Source organism: Numida meleagris, chromosome 13 (assembly GCF_002078875.1).
Source record: "Numida meleagris isolate 19003 breed g44 Domestic line chromosome 13, NumMel1.0, whole genome shotgun sequence".
NCBI classification, from domain to species: domain Eukaryota; kingdom Metazoa; phylum Chordata; class Aves; order Galliformes; family Numididae; genus Numida; species Numida meleagris.
This window is the reverse complement of record NC_034421.1, coordinates 3,638,365-3,660,138: the sequence shown is the minus strand read 5'-3', so window position 1 is coordinate 3,660,138 and position 21,774 is coordinate 3,638,365. Positions and strand designations below refer to the sequence as shown.

General features: G+C 43.1%; 1 protein-coding gene across 7 annotated transcripts in view; it reads left to right on the top strand.

Moving 5' to 3' along the window:
- Nucleotides 1-21,774, top strand: part of CARD11 (caspase recruitment domain family member 11) — a 112,635-nt gene that overhangs the window by 79,455 nt on the left and 11,406 nt on the right. For all 7 annotated transcript variants that reach the window (XM_021412031.1, XM_021412034.1, XM_021412035.1 and 4 more), the window contains 19 exons: nucleotides 1,388-1,540; nucleotides 1,636-1,761; nucleotides 2,255-2,452; nucleotides 2,922-3,101; nucleotides 4,089-4,143; nucleotides 5,001-5,116; nucleotides 6,317-6,420; nucleotides 7,749-7,801; nucleotides 8,573-8,705; nucleotides 9,228-9,429; nucleotides 10,280-10,406; nucleotides 11,632-11,881; nucleotides 12,270-12,366; nucleotides 13,395-13,490; nucleotides 14,201-14,333; nucleotides 14,706-14,879; nucleotides 16,047-16,171; nucleotides 17,009-17,124; nucleotides 17,688-21,634. In XM_021412031.1, the coding sequence (XP_021267706.1) occupies nucleotides 1,388-1,540; nucleotides 1,636-1,761; nucleotides 2,255-2,452; nucleotides 2,922-3,101; nucleotides 4,089-4,143; nucleotides 5,001-5,116; nucleotides 6,317-6,420; nucleotides 7,749-7,801; nucleotides 8,573-8,705; nucleotides 9,228-9,429; nucleotides 10,280-10,406; nucleotides 11,632-11,881; nucleotides 12,270-12,366; nucleotides 13,395-13,490; nucleotides 14,201-14,333; nucleotides 14,706-14,879; nucleotides 16,047-16,171; nucleotides 17,009-17,124; nucleotides 17,688-17,892 (2,643 nt within the window). In that variant the 3' untranslated portion in view covers nucleotides 17,893-21,634. The remainder of the gene's footprint in view (nucleotides 1-1,387; nucleotides 1,541-1,635; nucleotides 1,762-2,254; nucleotides 2,453-2,921; nucleotides 3,102-4,088; nucleotides 4,144-5,000; nucleotides 5,117-6,316; nucleotides 6,421-7,748; nucleotides 7,802-8,572; nucleotides 8,706-9,227; nucleotides 9,430-10,279; nucleotides 10,407-11,631; nucleotides 11,882-12,269; nucleotides 12,367-13,394; nucleotides 13,491-14,200; nucleotides 14,334-14,705; nucleotides 14,880-16,046; nucleotides 16,172-17,008; nucleotides 17,125-17,687; nucleotides 21,635-21,774) is intronic.

Below are 21,774 nucleotides of genomic sequence, written 5' to 3'. Positions count from 1 at the left end.
CGGAGAAATGAGCTCTTTCAAGGTGTGGAGTACAACGGTTTAACTGATGAGCATTCAGCTCCATGCTTTAACCCTGCTGTGGTTCTTCATACTGGTCTGTCACTACAAAGCTGTGTTAAACAACCAGCCTAGAAGTTTCTGATAGTGACTGTAACTTTTCCTGTGCTGTTGTCCCATCTGTGCCCAAAGGTCCTGAAGAAGCACAGGATAGTAAAGGTTTCTATTCTTGGTTTGTCACTGCTTACCAGAATGCCCCATGGAATGCTGCTGAGCACAAATATCTTAACTAACCCTTTTTTGGGGCAGATGGGGAAAAGGGATGATATGCAGCTAATTTAGCTCCGTGTTACTCTGTGAAGAGCACAGCCAATTAAGATATGTGTGAGTGCTCAGCACTTTGCTGGGCAAAGCTTGAAGCGTTTTAAAATGATACTAAAAAATTATATCAATAGAATGCATTTTGGAACATGGCTTTAGCCTCTAGCAGTGTGCAACAATTCATAGTTCTAATACAAATCCAATTGAAAAAGTGTGTAGTGCAGAAGGTTCTCGGAGTTCTGGTCTGTGTAGGCTGTCTCGTATTAATCGATTTGGTCTTACAGCACCTAAGGAAATAGAGAAATGATCAAGAAATATCTTAAAACAAGGTTGAAAATCTCCTATGAGAAAGTATAAACAAACAAAAGGCAGTTTATTTTAGAAATATTTACTCTATTAGATAGCCAAAATGTCACTGAAATCTCCAACTTAGTCTAGGTATTTTAAAAATAAATATGCATGATACTTGCTTGCATTTTGTGCCTTTTTCATTTTCCATTTATGGTTAATTTTGGATGACAATTTATTAATTGAAACCTGCTCTGGTAATCCTGTTAATTTTAAATCTGAGAGAAAAAATATTGCTAGACACCACAGAAAATGAAGCAGAGGTGCAAGCTACTTTCGGGCGTGTTTAATATTCTCTAAGCATAGCCCGCTAAAGCCTATATGTGCTTTAAAAACACCTCGAAATGTTTTCTTAGGCTCTGCTCTTTGGCGAAGGATGAATTTTGTGTTCAGTAAGAGCTGATTAATAGAGAAGAGTTTTGAATGCAGGGCTTGGAGTGAAGAATTGTGAATGCATCCAAAATGGATCAAATTATAGCCAGTACAATAAAACGGTAAAACTGTTCCTTCATCAGACTGCTCTGACAGCAAGACAGCCTTTATTCATCTTCTTTGACAATATTTTAAAATATGAACAGATGTCCATTTCTTCTGCTGCTTTCTCATTGCAATACCATGTTCATTTTCTGTTCCTCTTCTTTGTTACTGTCCTTGTTTTTATTTTTCCTGCAGTATTTTTTTCTCTTTCCCCGGCCTGTCTCTTAAAAACATGTTTCCTCAGGCTGACAAGCGGAGTTTACCAGATTCAGACAAAGCCATTTTGGATATCCTGGAGCATGACCGTAAGGAGGCACTGGAAGATCGTCATGAGTTGGTCAACAAGATCTTTAATCTCCAAGAGGAGATTCGTCATGTGGAGGACTTGAGAGACAAGGTGAGAAATTAAAGGATGGAAAGAAGCAGGATATTTCAGGCTAGTACCCAGAAGGCCTCTAAGAGCAGTGGTAGCTAACAGACTGTTGTTTTCAGTATCTTGAAGAGAAAGAAGATTTGGAGTTGAAGTGTTCAACGCTAGGAAAAGACTGTGAGATGTATAAGCACCGTATGAACACTGTGATGATACAGCTAGAAGAGGTGGAGAAGGAACGAGACCAGGTATCTAACTGGTGAAGTGGGGAAAATTAGCAGTAAAAGCCTGTGTCTCTTCTGTGTCACTTTAGGGAATTGTGGGTAATTGGACCCAAAACACCACTAAAACATGAACATTGACAAGAAATTGGTATTTGTTGGAGTTTGCATTACAGTAATTATACACAGGATAATATTATGTTGTTCCCACAGTGTGGCATCCACCAGGCAGAACCAAGAACTTAGCAACAGCTCCTGCAGGCTTTGTATTAGTGTCAAGTGACCCAATTTGCACTCTAGAATGTTTTGCCACCAACCAAGAGGGAGGTGGAAATGAACCACCCTCATCATCGTTATTTTTAATGGTACTGCCGTGGCACACACCCTGGTCCTTACTGTTATGTTAACTGGTGGATGGTTACAATTTCTGAAGTCCTTATTCCAAATGCATTACAAACAAAACCACTGGGAGAAGGCATCTGGTGCCCAAATGCAAAACATGTTCTTCTGTCCACTGCAGGCATTCCGCTCACGTGATGAGGCTCAGACACAGTATTCACACTGTCTGATTGAAAAAGATAAATACAGGAAGCAGATTCGGGAGCTGGAGGAGAGAAACGATGAACTCCGAATTGAAATGGTTCGGAAAGAAGCCTGCATTGTCAACCTAGAGTGCAAACTCCGACGGCTCTCTAAGGACAATAATTGTCATGACCAGGTAGGGATGAGGTAGATGCAGGTGTGTTCTTTTTTTAGGACTTCTATCTTTATAATATTTCCCCTCAGAATGAAGAGGGTACTCTATTCCTTCCATGAATTAACTAAGAAACCTACTTCTTTCTACTAAATGTCAATGCTCCAAGAATTTCTTCAGTTCAGTGAGGTTCACATTGTCTGTGTCATGCACATAGCTTCTCAAAGGCTGGCATTTCACATCCTGATTTGAATTGGAAGGGAAAGAAATGGAGAAAGAATGAATTTCTGCACTGGGGTAGAAACTGTGAATTCTTTTGAGGAATGTGCTCCACTGACAGAAAGCAGATGTGGGAGGTTATTGATTTGGGATTGGTCCACATTCTGCTTCTGAAGCTCTCAACTCACAGAAAGTTCTGTCAGATTGCGCTTAAGGGGAGTCATAAAGAGCTGTACCAAACTCCTTCTCAGAAGTCTTTTCTTCTGATCTTTAGAGTTTGCCACGCAATCTACCCATCACTATTATCTCCCAGACCTTTGGCACTTCCAGCCCAAAAGCCAATGGTCAGGAAGCAGATGACTCCTCCACATCAGAAGACTCACCAGAAGACAACAAATTCTTCTTGCCTGATCAAGCTCGACTCAAGAGAAGAGTGAACCTGAAGGGAATCCAGGTATGTCTTAATATTGAGCTGGAGGGATTGTTAGAACTAAGAGACATAAAACATTGTGGTTATGCCTCTGAAAGTGCTGTGCTATAAAAATAGGATTTGTATAAGTTTTTGCCTTGTGGTGATTTATGCCTTGAGGAGCAGATATAATCAGGTTTCATTGACCATTTTTTGTCCCTTCTCTCCTTTGCTTCTGCTGTTCATTCACGTTCTTAGAGGATTGTCAATAAATTGATTCATTGCCTCCTTAACAGGAGTGAAAAAAAAATGACATAATGCCCAAAGTCTGGTGCACAAGGAGCTGAAGGTGGAAATCGAAGCATGGGTGGAAAAGCTTGCATCAGCTGGAAGGAATAATAGAGAGAAATGGACACGAACTTGAGTCAAATTAACTGTCTAATTTAGAATTAAATTATGGCAATTTCCTCTCACAGAAGAGTAAGAGGTAGCACGTGTTAGGTCTAAGATTTCCCCAACTAGCTGCATTCATACCTTTATTATCTGATGCTGTATTCATATATTGTAAAAAAAGATACAAGCTAACATTTGGAGTTTTGAGCTTCTCTACCCTCTCATCTGCATTTGAATTCTCCCTGCCCTTCATAACCTTTCTAAGCTTCGACTGTTGTCATTACTTATGGCAGTAGAGCTGCATTTTGTACACTGCATGCTCCAAAAGGATGTCTGTTGTATTAACAGCTGCCTGAAGCCATTCCCAAGGCACCCACTTCACCTTTTGTCTCTTTGTTCCCTCAGCAGAATCTGGAAATTGCAAGGCATTTGGGCCAGGCTTTAAAAATAGTTAAGTAGCTAGCTCCCATTCATGGCAGTGGCATTTAGATACCTAAATATCTTCAAAATTTGGAGTCCTGTTGTTTAAATGAAGGCAAATATCTTGCAACACAACAGTGAAAAAAGGGGTGAAAATATGTTTTATGGTGTGTGGCAAATATCCTGCATTTGTTTTTGGTTTTGTCTTCTTTCTTTTAGATAAATCCAAGAGCTAAATCCCCTGTCAGCATGAACAAAACATCAGAGTTTCAAGGTCAGAAAGAGCACCTATGTCCTTACTCCTTTTCTGTTGCTTTGCCTTATTTGTTCAGTCTCTTTAAGTTGTTCTAACAAACACTGCGACCTAGGAGACTCTTAACTAAGCTCAAGTCAGTAAAATAGTTTTTCTCCCTGTGAGCAGTGTCATAATTCGAAGCAGTCGGGTGTTCTGCCTGATCAGCCTCTCCATCCAAAGGTACCTCCACAGACACACAATATTACATCCCATGACTTACCTAACTTTTTTGTTTACCTAATTTTCCCTTGATCTCATCAAAATTGTAAAGGCTATGTTGTAATTCTTGCACAAAAAGTCATGATACTCTTTTTGCTGTTGGAAAGATCCTTCGAGCCAAAGGGACCCTAGTCCGGTGATCCTCTAATGAGTGTATTTGTCCTTCAGCAAAAAGGAATTCATTTTAAATCTAAAACACCTCCATGGCCGGGAGGAAGGGCTGACCCACCCGCCAGCCAGCTGCCAAGTTACCAAATTAGTTGCTGTATGCTCCTAATTCCTCTTACTTAGCTAACAATATTCTCCAAGCAGACGTCTTAGGCAGCACTTCCTTCATTTGTTATCTGCTGCAGCACGCTCACTGTTGTACAGAATAAGAAGGTAAATGTGGTTCCCGCCTCAAGATGTTGTGTTTATGGGATGTGGGAACTGGATGGGCAGCAAAGGGCTCCGGTGCCGCCCGCAGGCCCTGCGCAGCGCAGGACGGGAAGCGGGACAAACTGGAGTGGACAGATAATTGTAAGCCTGGTTGAAATCTGTGAAAGACTCTGTATTGAAAGTGATCTAACGTAATTTTCTTCGGTGTCTGTATTTTTCTCTGTCATCTATGAGAGCAGCAGTCAGAGCACAGGATGAAGATGGAGCTGATGCCAGCAATGGCCGCACAGACACTAGTTCCTCTAATTCTGTTTCCATCAGTAACTCCATCAGCAGCTGTGAAGTCAGCAAAATTGTAAGGAGCCTTCAGATGCCCCTTCCCTGCTATGACCTCCTTGCCTGGTGTGGCTGAGAGCTTCTGCAGCCCTGTGTTGTCACCTCACTGACCCGACCCGAGCCCCTTGTCAGAAGCTCCCTTAATCCTTTTACCAGTGTGTTCTTAGAACCGTGTTAGCAGCCTTTTCCGAAATCACAGGATTGGACTTTATTTAAAAAGATGTCAGATATTTATGGCCTCTCACTGTGTCTTTACGCCATTTTGCGTTTGCTACTAGAAGGACAAAATTTTCTTAAAAAGCTGCTTTGTAATGCAAGAAAATATTCAGGTTTTGGCTTTTTTTTTTTTTTTTTTTTTTTTGAGTTCTCTAGAGCTTCTCCTGTCCCTAAGTAACAGGCAGTGAGAAGAGGGGTGCAGATCACAGCTGGAAGTTTCTGCATGCCATAGCCAAACCATTTCTCCCCTGCTTGCTATATCCCCCTGATCTCTCGAGGTAGATATCCCATTATACAGATGTGAGCACTGACACAGCAGGACAAGCAGAAAGAGAGAGTGCTCTCGCAGAGTGTTAGTAACAAAGAACAAAGCATCTTTCTAGAACACTGTGAAAAATGCTGCCCCCAGGAAATTGAAATTATAGCTGAGAATAACCAGGAAAGAACTCCCCGCCACTCGTAATTAGCTTAGCTGGTTTAGGAATATTCTTTGGAATATCTGTTGGATGTTTTGATGACTTAACTGTCCTCCCTGCAGTACAATTTACAGTTTAGACTCCAAACCAATGTACTAGATTAATAATGGAATATATGGAGATATGTATTTTACTTCCTCATTCCTACTATGTATGTGTATAAACATATATATACACACCTACATTCTGCTTTTCATCCTCTTCAACCTATATGTCAGCTGTGCATCATACAATCTGCAGATGAAGGGTAAAGTTAAAATCCTTCAGTAAATCAGCCAGCTATGGGTCATGGAATGAGGTACAGTGCCATCACGCAGTCTGTACGTAGAACTGTAATACTGGAACGTATGAATGTGAATGCTGTTGTACAGAACCCCTGTGAGCAGAGAATCCCTTTTTCTTACTGTGGGATGTGCTTCTCAGAGCAGAGCTCTACGGGCAAGCTAGCAGGATAATGATTCTGCAAGTTAGGAACGACAGCACGTTTAATGCAGGTGTCCTTTCTTTTGCACGCTGCTTTTTAAAAGCAAACACTGAGAAATCGCAATGACAGCATCATGTCTACCACTCCTGAGCCTCCGGGAAACGACTCCATAGTCCGACGCTGCAAAGAGGACGCCCCTCCCTGCAGGTGGGTGGCTGTGCTGCTGCACTGTGCCCCATGCCTCTTGTCAGAGGGTGGAAGGCACCCTGGCTTAGCAAGGTCTGAACGTGGCCTTGTTTTGTTAATCTAATGAGCACTAAATTCAGGTTATCTTGAGACCATGCCCAGAAGTTCACTCTGCGGTTTATAACTTGATAATTAGCCCACAAACTTGTTTTTGTGTTGTATTTTTTTTTTGATTTGTGAACATAATCCAAGATAATTGCTATCCTCATGCCATGTTGCAGGTTTCACAGTTCATCTCATCTTGATTTCTGGGGAAAAAAAAGTGAGATCGTAGTTCAATATGTAGGAAAAGTTGTATTATTTCCTTGCTTATGCATAGTGTAAATATAGCTGAGTCTTCCAAACTGACTGCAAAAATTCACCCCTCTCCTGTAGCCATGTATGAGGAATGCCAGCTTCACAAGGGACCTGCAAATCATTGTGAATGGAAAAACAACAAGCTGTTATTTAAACAGCTTTGCAACCAAACAGCATGCTTTAATGAAGTCCTTCTGGCAAAGCAGACATGCCACTTACTTGGCTAGACATTGCCAGTATCCCTTTAAGAAAAAAATGTTGGTGCATTTTACCTGTTTAACGCCAACCAGTCACCCTGGAAAGGAAAGACTGTGTCTGACTGGTGTCAGCGGGAGCTGGGCTGGGACCGGAGCTGTGGCGTGAGGTTTGGTGCCAAGGCTCGAGGCACCCTGCCTTGCTACTGTGGGTATCTCAGTGACCACATGAGGTCCCATTAAGCTGTTACAAAATGCTCCAGGCACTGAAGTCAGGCAGGTAAATTTCTCCTTTGCTGCTGCACCTCCACCGCTTCCCTTGCATTCACTCAGCCCATCAGTGAGCTTCTAACACATTTGATCATGGAAAAGCCATCCTGCAGGACGATACATACAGCAGGTATTGCACGATGGCTTACCGCAGTGCTGAAGCAGGTGTGCTGTGAGTCACGTGGGTGAGAACATCAGGCAGCAGTTTCCCTTTGTCTTCAGCAGAATCTTCATTTCCTCACCGCCCTTATCAGTTCTTCCTTCTGAATCTTTTTGCCACATGCTTTCCACGTTGGCTGACACACACTGTCCTCATGCCATCTTCCTACTTTTTCCCTGGGCCTACAGCATGTCACTATTGCTTATTTTTCTGGCAGCTGTGCTGTTGTCTTATCTAACACCTCCAATATTTTTCTTTGTCAGAGAAAATGTTCCTCCTTCAGAGCTTAATGAAATCTGCTGAAAGTGGGAAAATGAACATCTTTTTTCTCTCTCTTCCATTATCTCACATTTTGTTTTTAATTTCAGCGTGGTTGAAGAGGACAATGACAGCTTTGGATTTGATGCTTTGGAGTTAGATGGTAAGCAGAAAGATTTCATGCGATAGTTTAGCTGTGAGATGTGATGAGCTCATCAGCTACAGATACTGTCTAGTAATCAACTCAGTCTAAAGAAAATAGGACACCTAGTCTGAGAAAAATTCATCAAATCATTATAACAAATAGGCAGAAAGGAAACCAGTGGTGAGAAGAGGGAAGCAATTATTCCTGAAGAAGTGAAAGGATTGGAGTGAGTGAACAGATAAGAGTACAGGATGAGGTTCGCGAGTTGAAAAGAAGACCTCCAACCTTAAAAATAAGGAAAGCATCGGACTGAGAAAGGAAAGCATGAAGAAGATAGCACTGAGGAGAGTGTGGCTCTACTCAGCGAGAGGACAAGAAACAATGGGTGCAAACAATTCAATTTAAATATTAAAATAAAGCTTTCTTACTACGAGAGCAGTCAAACACTGGAACATGGTTGTCCAGAGAGGTTGGGGAGTCTCCATCTTTAGAGATGTGCAAAGGAAACCAGACAAAGTCCTCTAGATGATCCTGCTTTGAGCACAGGGGTCGATTGGACAGTCTCCTAAGATCCCTTCCTACCCGAACTGCTCTGTAGGATCAGGTAAGTTCTAGTAAGCACGACCGGCATCCCTTGCCATGGTCTGTAGAAAGGAATCATGCCTCTGCATCAGGAATTTCCTCATTCATTTTTGGCTTGGAGGAATCAAACTTCCATTTTCATCTTTTCCATCTTTACCATTCTATCTGGGACTCATTTTTTTTTTGTTGTTTTGTTACGCTTTTCAGATGACAGTCATGACAGGCACTCACATGGAGCTCCTTCGGTGCACTCTTCTTCCTCTTCCCATCAGTCAGAAGGCCTGGATGCCTATGACCTTGAGCACGTCAACTCCATATTTAGAAAGTTCTCTCTGGAAAGGTATTTGAGATGCCAGTTTACCTCCCATAGGCACAGATTAAGGGGAAAGGCTACTGTAGCAGCCATCCCCCATTTAACTATTAGTTACTGAAGATATAATACAGTGGCAAGAACACTATGTCACAAGCTGTCACTTGACACTAAGATCTCATGGTGCTGTGTTAAGTCATGATTTCTTTATGTTGATAGCAGTATGGCATGTTATTTTGGACTACATTCATATCCTGTAATCCGGAGAAAGTCATCTTAAAATTTCAAAAACTTCAAAGCAGACAAAGCATTGTAGAGGTTTCAATTTATCCCTGTGGTCTCGTTATCCAGTCAGAGTACTTGAGGCTATCCAGCTGCTCTTCTGCAGAACTTACACAGTGATAAGGATTCCTTTTAGAGTCCTTAGATTCTAGTGCTGGATAAATTAAGTTTATTTCTATGTCTGCCATTTATCACACATGAATTTAACTCTGGATTGGTAGTTAAAAGGTGAGATAACCATGTAATTCTTGCATCCTTTCATGAACGCAGGCCTTTTCGTCCCTCTGTCACATCTGTTGGGCGCATCAGGAATTCCTGCCATACCATCCAGCGCATAACGCTGAATGGAGATACTCTCAACTCAGAAATCACTCTTATAGGAGGTAACAACAAAGGGAGCTTTGTTAGCTCTGTCAAAGCAGGATCACTTGCCGAAAAAGCTGGTCTTCGAGAGGGGCACCAACTCCTACTGGTGAGCATAAAGTAATCAACACCCATTGTAACAGATCTCTGCACCTCCATGCATGCATCCTTACCGCAATACCATCTTTTTATGCCTTCTCTCACTTTGTGTTAATGACAAACTGTATGCCTCTTGCAGAAGAAAATCTGATATTGACTATGAAATTATGGGAAAATAGTTTTGTATTTTTGGTTGTCCAGCACACACACACAGTCCTTTGCACTTCAGAGCAACTGTATGGAAGAGCTGAGAGCAGCTGACGCTTTCTTTAAATGCTGCATCTTGTAGTACTGCCCCTCTGAGAAGAGTAGAATGGGAGTTGCTCTCAACTTCCCTGTAGTTTCCTGCCTTGAAAGGAAGTTTGTGCTATGTAACTGAGCACGATGACTCCTAAGCCACTCTCTAGAGTGATCTCTCCTGGCACTGGACGTGTCAGGAGACAGAGCTGGATACAGCTGCCATATGAATGGGAGGAAGGGCTGCACAGCTATCCCCGGTATCTTGTAAGCAGTTCAGTGATGCTTCTGCTAAATTGCTCACTGCTTAGAGTTTGCCCTCCATCGCCAATGTTCCCAAACCTTTATCCTGTTCAAACACCACGAAAGGAGAAAAAATATATATATGTACTTCTGAATTACTTACTACTGGGATTGTCAATGAGCTGCAGTATGAGTCCACGACTGCCAGCAGTCCTTATTTGAGAGAAAAGAAACTAAATAATTGGAATATAATTTGCATCCTGATAGCAAAGTATCTGGATTGCTTAATCACAAAAAGATTGTGCCGCTTCAAAAAATCCCAATATAATTGACTCAGAGATTGAACCCACACTGGAGAGTAATATTTCTTTCATATCTAGTTGGAGGGCTGCATCAAAGGGGAAAATCAGAGTGTTCCCTTGGATACTTGCACAAAAGAAGAAGTTCACTGGACAATTCAGAGGTGCCATGGTCCAGTAACACTTCAGTATAAATCAAATCATGAAGGTAAGACCGAAAGTATTTCCCAACTCAAATAGCTCCAGGTCTATTGTACTAATTATTGTGGTTGAGAATAACAGAACCAGGATATATTTTACACTGGTATAAATCTGAAGCATGTCTACCAGTGTTAATTATGGCAATTCTGTTTAAGTGCTCCAGATTTCAGCTGTGTAACTGAGAGCAAAAAAAAGCCCATGTGCTTGTCACTACAGGGCCCTGAAGAATTGACATGGTGGGGCAGCAACTGCATGATTCACATAACACAAAATTATTTTTATGTACTGTTTTCTGTAATACAGTGTGGTGAGCTGAATCATCTTTATCCAGCTGAAGCCAATTTAGCATTTACCTGCTCATTTCCTTTGTGTCTTTATCATATCCTTAACAGCTGGCGTTTGTGTGCAGTGAATGGAATTTGATTGTAGTGTTCAAGGCTTGCAATGATAATTTGGAGCCGTGGTTCAAAAATTGCATTCCAAAATGCATTTTTTGCTGGTGTATATGAATTTTAAGATTTTTTGTTGTTTGGGTTTGGTTTTGTTTTTTAATGCTGGTTAGAGAATTTCGGCTGAATAGATCACACAGGAAGTGATGTCTCTGATTTTCTTTGATGTTTTCAAAGATGGGAAAGAATATTGAAATTTTTTTGAGCACCACTTATGTGCAGATAAAGCACGTTATTTTTTGTGGGAGTGCCAATTAGCGCTAATAAAGGGAATAGCTTGACAGGAAAACTGGTGGCAGAAGTCAATCTGCATTTACAGGATAGGGCTACAGCTATGTCTGCAACTGTGCTGAAAAATCCAGTTTTTCTGGTTGCATGTGGAGTACTGAATGTGGAGTTACTTTTCCAACTTGAACTGGTGAACACTGGAGGTGTTCAAGAACCGTGTGGATGTGGCACTGAGGCACATGGTCAGTGAGAATGGTGGTGGTGGGCTGATGGTTGGACTAGATGATCTTAGAGGTCTTTTTGAGCCTTAATAATTCTATGATTCCCAAGGATTCTGCTACCAACAGCACATTCTGTTTCTGAGCCAGCGTTCCATTAGTGTCATTAAGGTGCAGCCCCATAACCTTGCTGTAGTGTTTCCAGAAGTACAAAGCCTCTCTTGGAGGAGCCTTAGGAGTTTGTGCTGTGCTTCGTGCAAAGGGGCCCCAGAATGCAGCTACACCAAGGTGCTGCCCAGCAGCTGGTCATGCTTTGTCCCGTCCTTCGTTGCTGCAGGTTACAGGAAGCTGCTCTCCGAGCTGGAAGATGGGCTTATCGCATCGGGGGACTCGTTTCACATCCGCCTGAATCTGAACATCTCCAGCCAGCTGGACTGCTGCTCCCTATCAGTGAAATGTGATGAGATTGTTCATATTCTTGACACCATGTACCAGGGGACATGCGGAGGATGTGACTGGCTTTGTGCCAGAGTTGATCCTTTCACAGACAAGGACCTGGAGAGAGGGACCATTCCCAGCTACAGCAGGTGAGCGCCGTGCGGAGCAGCCACAGCTGAGAGGAAAATTAATAACTGCTGTAGGAGAGGTGTGCACACCTCAGTTCTTGGGATGAGACTTGGTGATGTTAAACGGTAACATGAGGTATAAGGCTTTAGAGAGGAGACAGCAGAGCTCACCTGAAAAAATAATGAGGGTTCCTCAAACAGATGCCCAGGAAAGGACATCATGGAGGTTCTTTCATCCTTAACCGCACCGCAGTCCTGGTCGTTCTTTTGTTCCTGCATTTACTGTGTGATTTAGTCAATCCTCACTCCTGTTTCTATTGAATCTTTCCTGCAGCCACAGACCTGCAGCAGTCCAGCCTTCTCGAGTGGCTTCAAAACTAACCTGACCTGTGTGATTCCATCCTTGCAGAGCCCAGCAACTTCTCCTGGTGAAGCTGCAGCGGCTGATGCACAGAGGAAGCAAAGATGAAACAGACAGCTCGCACAACACCCTGCGGGCACTCCGGGTAAGTACCTCCAGAGTCTTCTGAACATCCATTTCTACACTGCTACTTGTTGCTCGTTAACGTTAATTTCACAGGAGTTCCTGTTTGGGCCCTGCGTAGTTCTTGATTGCACCAGGCAGTGAGTGACCTTTGTTTGCTTTAAGTGGTATCGTCCCTGGCAATGTACGTAGCTCCAGCACACTATTAACCCTTCCTGCTATGAGGCAGTACACTATATCTGTTCTGTGTCATCAATGCCTTTCATTTTTCTCTGCCTGTAAGGCTCTAATGCAACTTCATATCCACTTAGGGAAGAAGCTGCATCATTGGAGTTAATAATCTGAATTATTTCTCTCTTACTGTGAATAAATGTCTAATCTGAAGCACTATTATTGTCTCTAATTAGAAAGATCTTTCTCTCCCAACCTACATGCAATGGGGAGAAGTGGGACTTCCAGCTCTCCACACACAACAACAGGACTGCCAAACTCTCCTTTTTTTTCAGTGAAAGTACTTTTTCTTTCTTTAGCCCAAAGAATTCTACCAATTGAAAACCCAGCTTCCTGGTGTATTAGTTACCAGAGATTTTTTCTAAACTTCTAACAGAGCCTGGGAGACGTGCCTGCTTCTAACACTGGCAGAGAGACACTGCAGCCGTGGTGTTTGATTTCAGCCAAGGTTAAGTGTCATGTATTCCTGCTGTCTTGCTGTCCTCACTCACCAAAGGGATGGGGAGCACTGGCAGAGGTGCCAGTGAATGCAAAAGCTCTGCCTGCTCTTTCTTGATGCAGAAATCACCTCCATCATAAGCTGTGGCGTGCAATCTCCTGTGAAGAAAGGAATGCGGAAGAGCAGTACAAGAAGCACTGTTTCTCAGCATAGGCCATACTATACATAGCTTGCTTAGAACTTTGTATTTGGGGTAGTTATGAATCAGTCATTGTTGTATTGGAAATATGAAATATCTGCTTTTGCTTATTCTGTTTTTTGTTGGTGTGATTAAAAACAAGCAAACAGACAAACAAAGAAGCTGTGCTATTTTTCACTAGAATACACTGCAGCCAGAGGAGCCTGCCCCACAGAGTGACCCAAAAACCAGCCCTCGTCTGTCCAGAGCAAGCTTTCTTTTGGGCCAAATATTACAGGTAAAAAAGTGTAAATTCTCAGTGGAATGTCTGAAATAGTAGGTCAGAATAGCAGATGTACTTAGGCTGCTTTAATCTCCCCTGTAACTCTACCTTGGGTAGTTGTGTCAGGATTTCTTCTTATCTAAATGAGATTTAATATATGGAAAAAATGAATGGGTCAGCCTGTCCCATCGTCCTGCCACAACAGACCCCACTCCAGAGTCTGTCCCCTTCTTTCTTGGAGCCCCCCTTTAACTGAAAGGCTGCTCTCAGGTCTCCCCGGAGCCTTCTCTCCTCCCAGCTGCACAGCCCCAGCTCTCAGCCTGTCCTTGCAGGGCTTTAAGTCTCTGTGGTACAACAAAGAAGGGGCAGAGCTGTGGGTATTATCTGCAGCACTGTTGTGCAGATACTGTGTGTGTGTGTTTTTCTGTTGTGGATACATCAGTGCTTGGACTAGTGATAGCAGGGAGCTCAGCCAAGGAAAAGAAGAGCAAGCCTCTTCAGAGCAGAGAACAAAATAAGAAATCCCAAAGGGCATTAACAAAGGCTCTGAATCAGATCTATGATATTTAAAGAGCCTTAGAATTCAGTCAACAGATCCATGGCATCTTGTCTTTGATAGACGTAGGTAATTCAGATCTCGCAGATAACAAGTGTGGGCTGATGCATGCCTGGGAGAATAAAGAATGTAAGAAACGAGGGTCCAATCTCTTTGTTCACCTTTTCAGTTTGTCAGCAGGTCTGAAAACAAATATAAGCGTATGAATAGCAATGAGCGAGTTCGTATCGTCACTGGCTGGCCCTCTGGTCTGGCACGGACCTCATCTGAAGCAAAGAAACCCTTGCCTGATAAACTGGAAGGTATGGATATGAAGTAATGGTAGTTTCACAAGCAAGCATATAGCACTGAAACCTCCTGTTCTGTTGGCAGCTCTTCCAAGGTTCTCTCTTGCTCTTTGTCCAAAATGTTTAACATTAAGTCGAGCTAATAAGCAGAAAGATTCTCCTAGCAAGTCTCCTGTTAAGCCATGAAATAATCTCTTGAAAGCAAAAAGCACTTGAATTATTTAATATTAGATTGGACATCATACTACTGGATATGTAGTAAGGGATAAGAGAAGGAAGGACCGGTATGACTAACCTTGTCGTTTCTGGTTCACGCGTATCTCCTTTTTTTTCTCCAAATACTGAGGGAGAAGAAATCAGAGTATAAACGTCTTGTTCTCTTCTCAGATTTGGATTCCAAAAGTGAAATCAACAAGAGGCTGATCCCTTACAGCTTGGTGAGACCCATCCACTGTGAGCGCAGGCGCCCCGTTCTTTTCACCCCCACCATGCTTGCCAAGACCTTGGTTCAGAAGCTTCTCAACTCCGGAGGTGCCCTGGAATTCAACATATGCAAGCCAGGTAAGGGGGTAAAAGAGGCCTGTGACTGCCAACCTGCAGTGTTGGAAGTGTGAACATACGTATGTACACACACAGGAGGGAGTGCAGTTCTGGAAGTTGCTTGAGGTACTGAAGTCACATTAGAATGATGTGTAACTACAGTTCCTGCCTTTTGAGAGTGCCTGAGATATTTGAATGTTTTTGAGACAGCCGATGCACAGAGTTATGAGATTCGGTGCCTGCGAATATTATCCATGTGTATGCTGTGTGGTTGCTAGGATGCCCCTCGGAGATTGAAATGCTGTGAGTGCTTTTCTGTTTGCATACTGTTTGCATACTGCATATCTAGGCGATGTGAAATTTTGATTAATTTGTTTCTAGTATTCGCTATTATGAGGAATATCTTCCCTAGAGCGATTTTATGTTTCTATCTCATCCAAGGCTTGAAGATTGTGCATTTGATCTGCTCAAAAGACTGATTTTCCTCCATGCTAAGTATTTACTATTAAAGCAATATGCAGCACTGTGATTGCTGTAGGGCAGGATTGTATACAACACAGCATTAAACACAGCTGACGTTTCATTTTTACACTAATATTGAATACCCAGCGCATCGTACGCAGTCCTACAGTCATCCAGACAGAGAAACTAAAAAGTTAAGTACGATAATAAATATTCCCTGTCTTGCAACATAAAACAAAAGCTTTGATGTGGAGCTGCAATTCACAAGGGGACCAGTATCACGCATTGCAACCTAAGCCAAATTTCTTTGAAACTTTAAACACAAACACTGGAACACTAAATCTGTGCTTTAGGAGCCTGTGCTGAAGCGACCTCCTTTTTTTTTTTCAGCACTTCTCAGCATCCCTCAGCCCTGAAATGTTACTGTGTAACATTAGGTGCTGGAATTGTATTTACTGTTTTAATTTAATGCCTTCATAGTGTTGTGGTAATTGCCCAAGGACTCATTGGTGGAAGATATAGCTGAGGTGCTCAGCTGTGATCAGATTAAGGTTTAATTGAATTCAATGGAAGAAATGAGGCAGCTGTTAAGAAGACAATTCATTGCTCATCTTCTTTCCCTGAACCACTCTTACATCCCAGCTGAAGTGCCGTTGGATAGCTCTGCAGGTGTACTGTTGTTGTAATCTTGATTTTTTTTTTGTCCTCATCCACTTCTCCCACCAGATATAGTAACAAAGGAAGAGTTCTTAAGGAGGCAAAGGATGGAGACGATCATCTTCAGCAGAGAGAAGAATCTGAGCACGTACGAGTGCATTGTACCTGCCAATATCGAGGCCGTCACCGCCAAGGTGCTTAGAGTGCTCGGTGCCCGCTGGATGGGCTGTGTGTGAATTCGTCTGCAGTGCGTGTTTCTTCTCGAACAAGGGACTCGTTGCTTTACAGTTGCGTGTTCTTTCTTGCCCACCTTAAATCTCAGATTTATGTTTATTCCCTCACATGGCCTTTATTTGTGCTCTTGCTTTTCCCTTTCTTTTTCATCCTCAGCCACATCCTTTTATATTCTTATTCATTCCCTGTGATGACCCACATTGATGGAGCAAAATATCCTTTCGTTTCCTGTGCTCCATCCCTCATTCAGTTCCTTTTCTTATCGTAAGTATCTATGAGTGCGTGAGAGAGGGAGAGATACAAGAAGCGAGACAAAGGGAAGGAGAGCCTGAAACACAGGCACAGGGGTGTACGGCACGGAGATAACAATGTCAAAGACAGATCTCATATCAAGCAGGGCAGGATTGATGCACAGCATGGAAAAAAGGGAGAATTAAAAGGATGTTTCTTTCTCTCGCGAGCAGTTGCAGTTGATGTTCTCTCTGAACAAAGAGCGTGTGTGCGTTTGTGTATGCGTGTACCACTTGTGTTTTATTGTGCTCTTCAATTTTAGATCAATCCATTTCTATTTTAAACATTTTCAGAAAGTTTTTGAGCTTTGCTTTCACTTGACTGACTGGCTGTAAACCAGTAGGAGGAGTTAGGACTTTAAATGTATATTTGATTTAAAGGTTTTAAATCAGTACAATGGTAAATGGGGAGCTTTTGAGCTGACCCCATAAGGTACGGATGCCTTTATCTCAAGACTCTATGGTTGCAAATGTTTCTTTGTGACTCTGTTGTGACTTTGTTTTTAGAATAAGCATTGTCTCCTGGAAGCCGGAATAAGCTGCACAAAGGATTTAATCAAAGCCAAGATATATCCCATTGTTCTTTTTATCAGAGTCTCGGAGAAGAACATCAAGAGGTTCAGGTAAAATATCAAACCTTCTGTGTATTTGATATTCTGTCTTATTCAGCAAATAATTCTTGAACCTAATAGTGTGATCACTGAGAGGAACACAGGCCCTATTTCCCTTCGCCTGGGGTCTACATGTGCATCATTTCCTTCAGCGACTCCTCCCTGAAATCTTACAATGAGAGAAAGGAGGAATTCCCCACACTTTGCATTCTTTCCCAGTCCCTGGTAGCAATGAGCACTGTGGGAGGACGAGACCTCAGCATGTGTTTTTCTCCGTGCTTAGTAATCCCACAGCATTTCTTCAGGTAATGCTGCTCTAAGAGGGAAGTTCATAAACACTTGCACTCTCTCTACATTCAGTCCTCTTAAATTGTTTCCCCATAGCAAATATTTTTCCTTGGGGATGGGACGGAGGTAGTGGAGGGGATAGATACGGAGTAGGTATGTTCTTGCTTGTATATAGTTTTATTGCTTGTATATAATCAGTAGAAAATAAATTCCTGATGGGGCAGCTGGGACTACAGGATTCACTTACAATGCGAGCCGTTTATTTTCGGTCTGCTCGTTTGGTACAGGAAACTATTGCCAAAGCCGGAGGCTGAAGATGAGTTCTTACGTATGTGCCGTCTGAAGGAGAAAGAACTGGAAGAGCTGCCGTGTCTTTATGCCTCTGTAGAGGCAGATGCATGGAGCAGTATTGAAGACCTTATCAGAACAATAAAGGACAAGATTGGAGAAGAGCAGCGTAAAACCATCTGGATAGATGAAGATCAGCTCTAAAACCAGTGTGTGAAACGGGGCTCTTTGATGACAAAAGGACATTCCCAGGTGGAGCAGGGGCCCACAGAATTCTCTGACCCGGTGCCCAGTGCTTGCTCCTGTCTCACCCTTGCTGACTGGGGACTTGCTGCTGGCAGAGTGCATGTATGGAATGGAACCAGAGCTGTGCTGGATAGCCCGTGTTTCAGGTGCCAGCGATCTAGGACGTGGATCAGACCACCACCATGGCTTCTGACACACCAGCATCTCTTAATGGACAGCAGCTGTTTAACGAGTGGGAAGGACAAAGATCTTGAGAGGGATCTTGGGGTAATTTATTATGTAAAAATATGGATCACGGTTGGCTTTATCAAGCACTTCTGATGAGACCAGATAAGTGGAATCTAGGAGAAATAAAGCATGAGTATTGGGCTAAAGGAAATGGAACTGAGGTGTGCCTCACACCCATCTGGAGGTGAGATTCCAAATATGCTCCAGTAGAGAAACTGAGGGCTGTCTGGCAGCAGCAGGAACACTACTGCTGATGGCCATAGCAGCTCTATAGCCCTGTTTTTCCATTACCATTTTCATCAGAAGGGAGGAAAATAACTATTATTCCTGGCATTAATTAAAATGACAATTTGCCCTTCCTTTTTAAAGCCCAGATCTATTTAATGGTTTTACGAGTTTTCTTTTAGTGTTGGCACTTACAAAAGAAAATAGACTCCACAGTCCCAGTGTCACATCAGATCTTCCGAGATCTGCCAAGGTTTCATTTAGTTTTTCCTTGCCTCTGCATTGCATTTAATTATACATCTCTCAATGTTTATTTTTTTTTTTTTTTACTTGTGAAAAATAACACCGGTGCCTTCTCCAGACAAGTTTCTCTGTTTTTCCATTTCTCCACTGAAATCTTTATTTCTCTACAACTTCATTGCCGGCCAACATGCCTGCGCTCAACAGGAGGGACTGTTCTGCAGAGAGGAAAAGGAGAGCTTCATAAGCCAGTAATCGCTGGGAGCCGCTCCGTCCTTGACCTCTCTGCTGTGATTGACAGCACAGGGACCAGCGAGTGCCGCACTGTGCTGTGGCCAGGCAGGGTAACATTTTCAGAGTGTGTATGTGACTCAGAAGACCACATCCCATTTTCAAAAGCACTCAACTCCTCAGAGAGTTGAAGTTCCACTGATAATGAGTGGGACTGAGACTCCTACGTCTCTGAGGGCTTTTAACATTTTTCCTCTATACATTAGACACTGTATTGAGACTGCCAAATTGATTCAATAAAGCCGATCAGATAATTATGACTTGCACAACTGCTGATCTGAAACGCAATAAGAACTGACCTACAGAAGAAGAGGTGTACATCCCATTATCCTTGGGTCTTTCTTTCTCTGCTATATCCCTCCATTTTACGACACAGTTAATAACTAATTTATCTTTGCTTCTGTGTTCATCCCACATCCTCTGTCTCGATGCTTCACATGAGTGTGCAGCAGCTTGCAATAACAGGACAAGCGGGATCCAAGCAGAACATCTGGGCTGGCTGCCCTCGCTACGCTGACTGCTGCACTGTCCTTGCGAGGAGCTCCTGGTGCTCAGGGTGTCTCTCAGGTAGACTGGGTCAGTTTGTATTGGCTTGCATGATGGTGCTTTCCTGCTTTTCTCTTATGTTTATGCATATCATTTTTTAACTAATGGTATCTTCAAGAAGTCATTAATGTCAGTTTACATCTGACTTTCTGCTGCTCTTTCTCTCACATTATTCACGTCTGAAAGGCTGTTCATAGCATTTGTCAGAGAATGGCTCTTTACCTTCCCAATGCCATCTGTTTGGATTGTGCAAGCAGGGAGATACTCCTACTTTGCAATCTCTTCATGAAGTACAGGCTGCGTCTACCATTTGCAGCTCCCGCCGGGGCGAAGAATAACAACTGATTGGGGAATACATGAAACAAATTGGATGATGCTTCAGAGAGCCTCTGTAGCCCAACAAGAAAGCAGAAAGCATCAGTTGGAAAAGCTAAGCCTTCCAGGAGCATCTTGCAGACATCCCTAATGTTCTGATCATGCAACCTTGAGTAAGAGCTCCCTGTGGTTTGTTGCTGCCCCCCTTACGACAGTTTGGAGTCCACAGCTGAGCAAATGGAGGGACTGTGAGGACATTCCTCAGCTGCTTCAGCAAAAAGTTTGGTCAGGTCAGCTTCAGGTGCCTCCAGGAGCAGCCAGTTGCCTGCTCATGGGACAGAACTCATCGCCTGCCCAAGCACCACTGGAAGCAGTAACACCTGGAGGAGTAGCTGGAACAGGTGGGAAGCAGTTAGGAAGGGATGAAGGATCTCCAATTGGTTGTTTCTGCTGTGGTCTCTCACCACTGCTTTAACTCTGAGCCCTCTGTACACAGAGTACTGTGGATGTGATTTGTCTCACTTAAACTGAGGCAAGGGAAAGGTAGATGCCAACGTCTAAAGGAGGTTTCTTTTGCACTGAATGGAGACACACCTCCAAAGAGCTATTTGTCTAACTTATTGTGGATGGCTATCTAAGGATGAGATGAATTGTCCTCTGTATCTTTCCATGGACGACAGAAGGAATCTAGAAAATTAGCCTGGCCCTTAACAGTTAGCTTTTTGATTTGTATTTTAGGACAGCTACCCACCATATGGAGAAGGTAGGACTAGAGATGGAGGCAGAGAACAAGCACAGGCCTCATTATTTCTGTGAGACGAGAGGGGTGAATACCTGGAATGCATTTATCTTTTCGGTATCTGAGCAAATTTCCTGTAAATTCCCAGCTCTGCAGGCACCGTGGTTGTCTGCTCATTTCATGCACAGCAACCAGACTGTTAGGTGAAGTTCACTGACAGAGCCGTGTGCTGGGCCTGCGGAACCCTCGCCTCTCTTTGACTCAGTGAGGAAGGACTGTATTCCCCCTTGATTTGTGGATGTGATCTCAAAAAGCAAAACTGGAACAGGAGCACATTCCCAGAAGTGCAACAGAGCGACAGGGGCCATTATCACTTAGACTTGCTGAAGGGTGGCTTCTGATCTAGTTCCAAATGCTGTCCATCTCGACCTGCAGAAATTAACCTCCGCATCTTTTGAAATGTGTTCAAAACTACAGGCCTGGAAAGAGGCCCCGCATTTCCCCAAATGACAAAGTAGTGAGGTCAGCATGAATTCCAAGTCCCAAAGCCACAGAGCTGAAGTGCAAACTTGGAACTTGGGCTGTGGATTGTTTCAGTGATTCTGCTAAGTCTGACTTACAAGGTGTTGCTTTAACATACCAACTACTTCCTTCCTTGCATACGCATGTCATAATATACATCATCCGGAGTTCCTGGTCATGTGTACAACTGCTCAGCTATGAGCAGCCACCTTATCGGTCTGGCTTCAGAGGCAGTGACTCTGTTGAAAAACCAGAAGCAATGATTAGGAGAAGACAGTAGAAACTGGAAATGCTGTTTGATGTAAAGTGTCCCAGCTGAGTGCAGACTGGGCCTGAGTTTGCTGAAGGGTCCGGGTCTGACTGGTTTTCCACTGGGTGTTCTCTGGTGTTTCCACATTGCTGGCCAGCACTTGGGGTAGGATTGGTGACCAGCACCTGGGCTTGCAGCTATGGCTGTAATTGACACACGTTACCTGAGTCCAATAGAATCAAGCAGCAGAGCCAGGTTTGAACTGGATACTGTGACTGGACATCAAGCTCGGATCAGCCACCCGACAGAGAGCGTCTGGATCTGGTTCTGTTCGTCCATCTGAGGTAAGCGAAATTCACATCAACCCATTTTAAAGCAAACTGCTCCAAGATTCAACTCAAGTTTGGGAACATTCCTTCACAATCTGTATTTTATGCTAAACGAGGAGTTATCAGACGGTCGGGGCAATCACTCTGTATTTGGT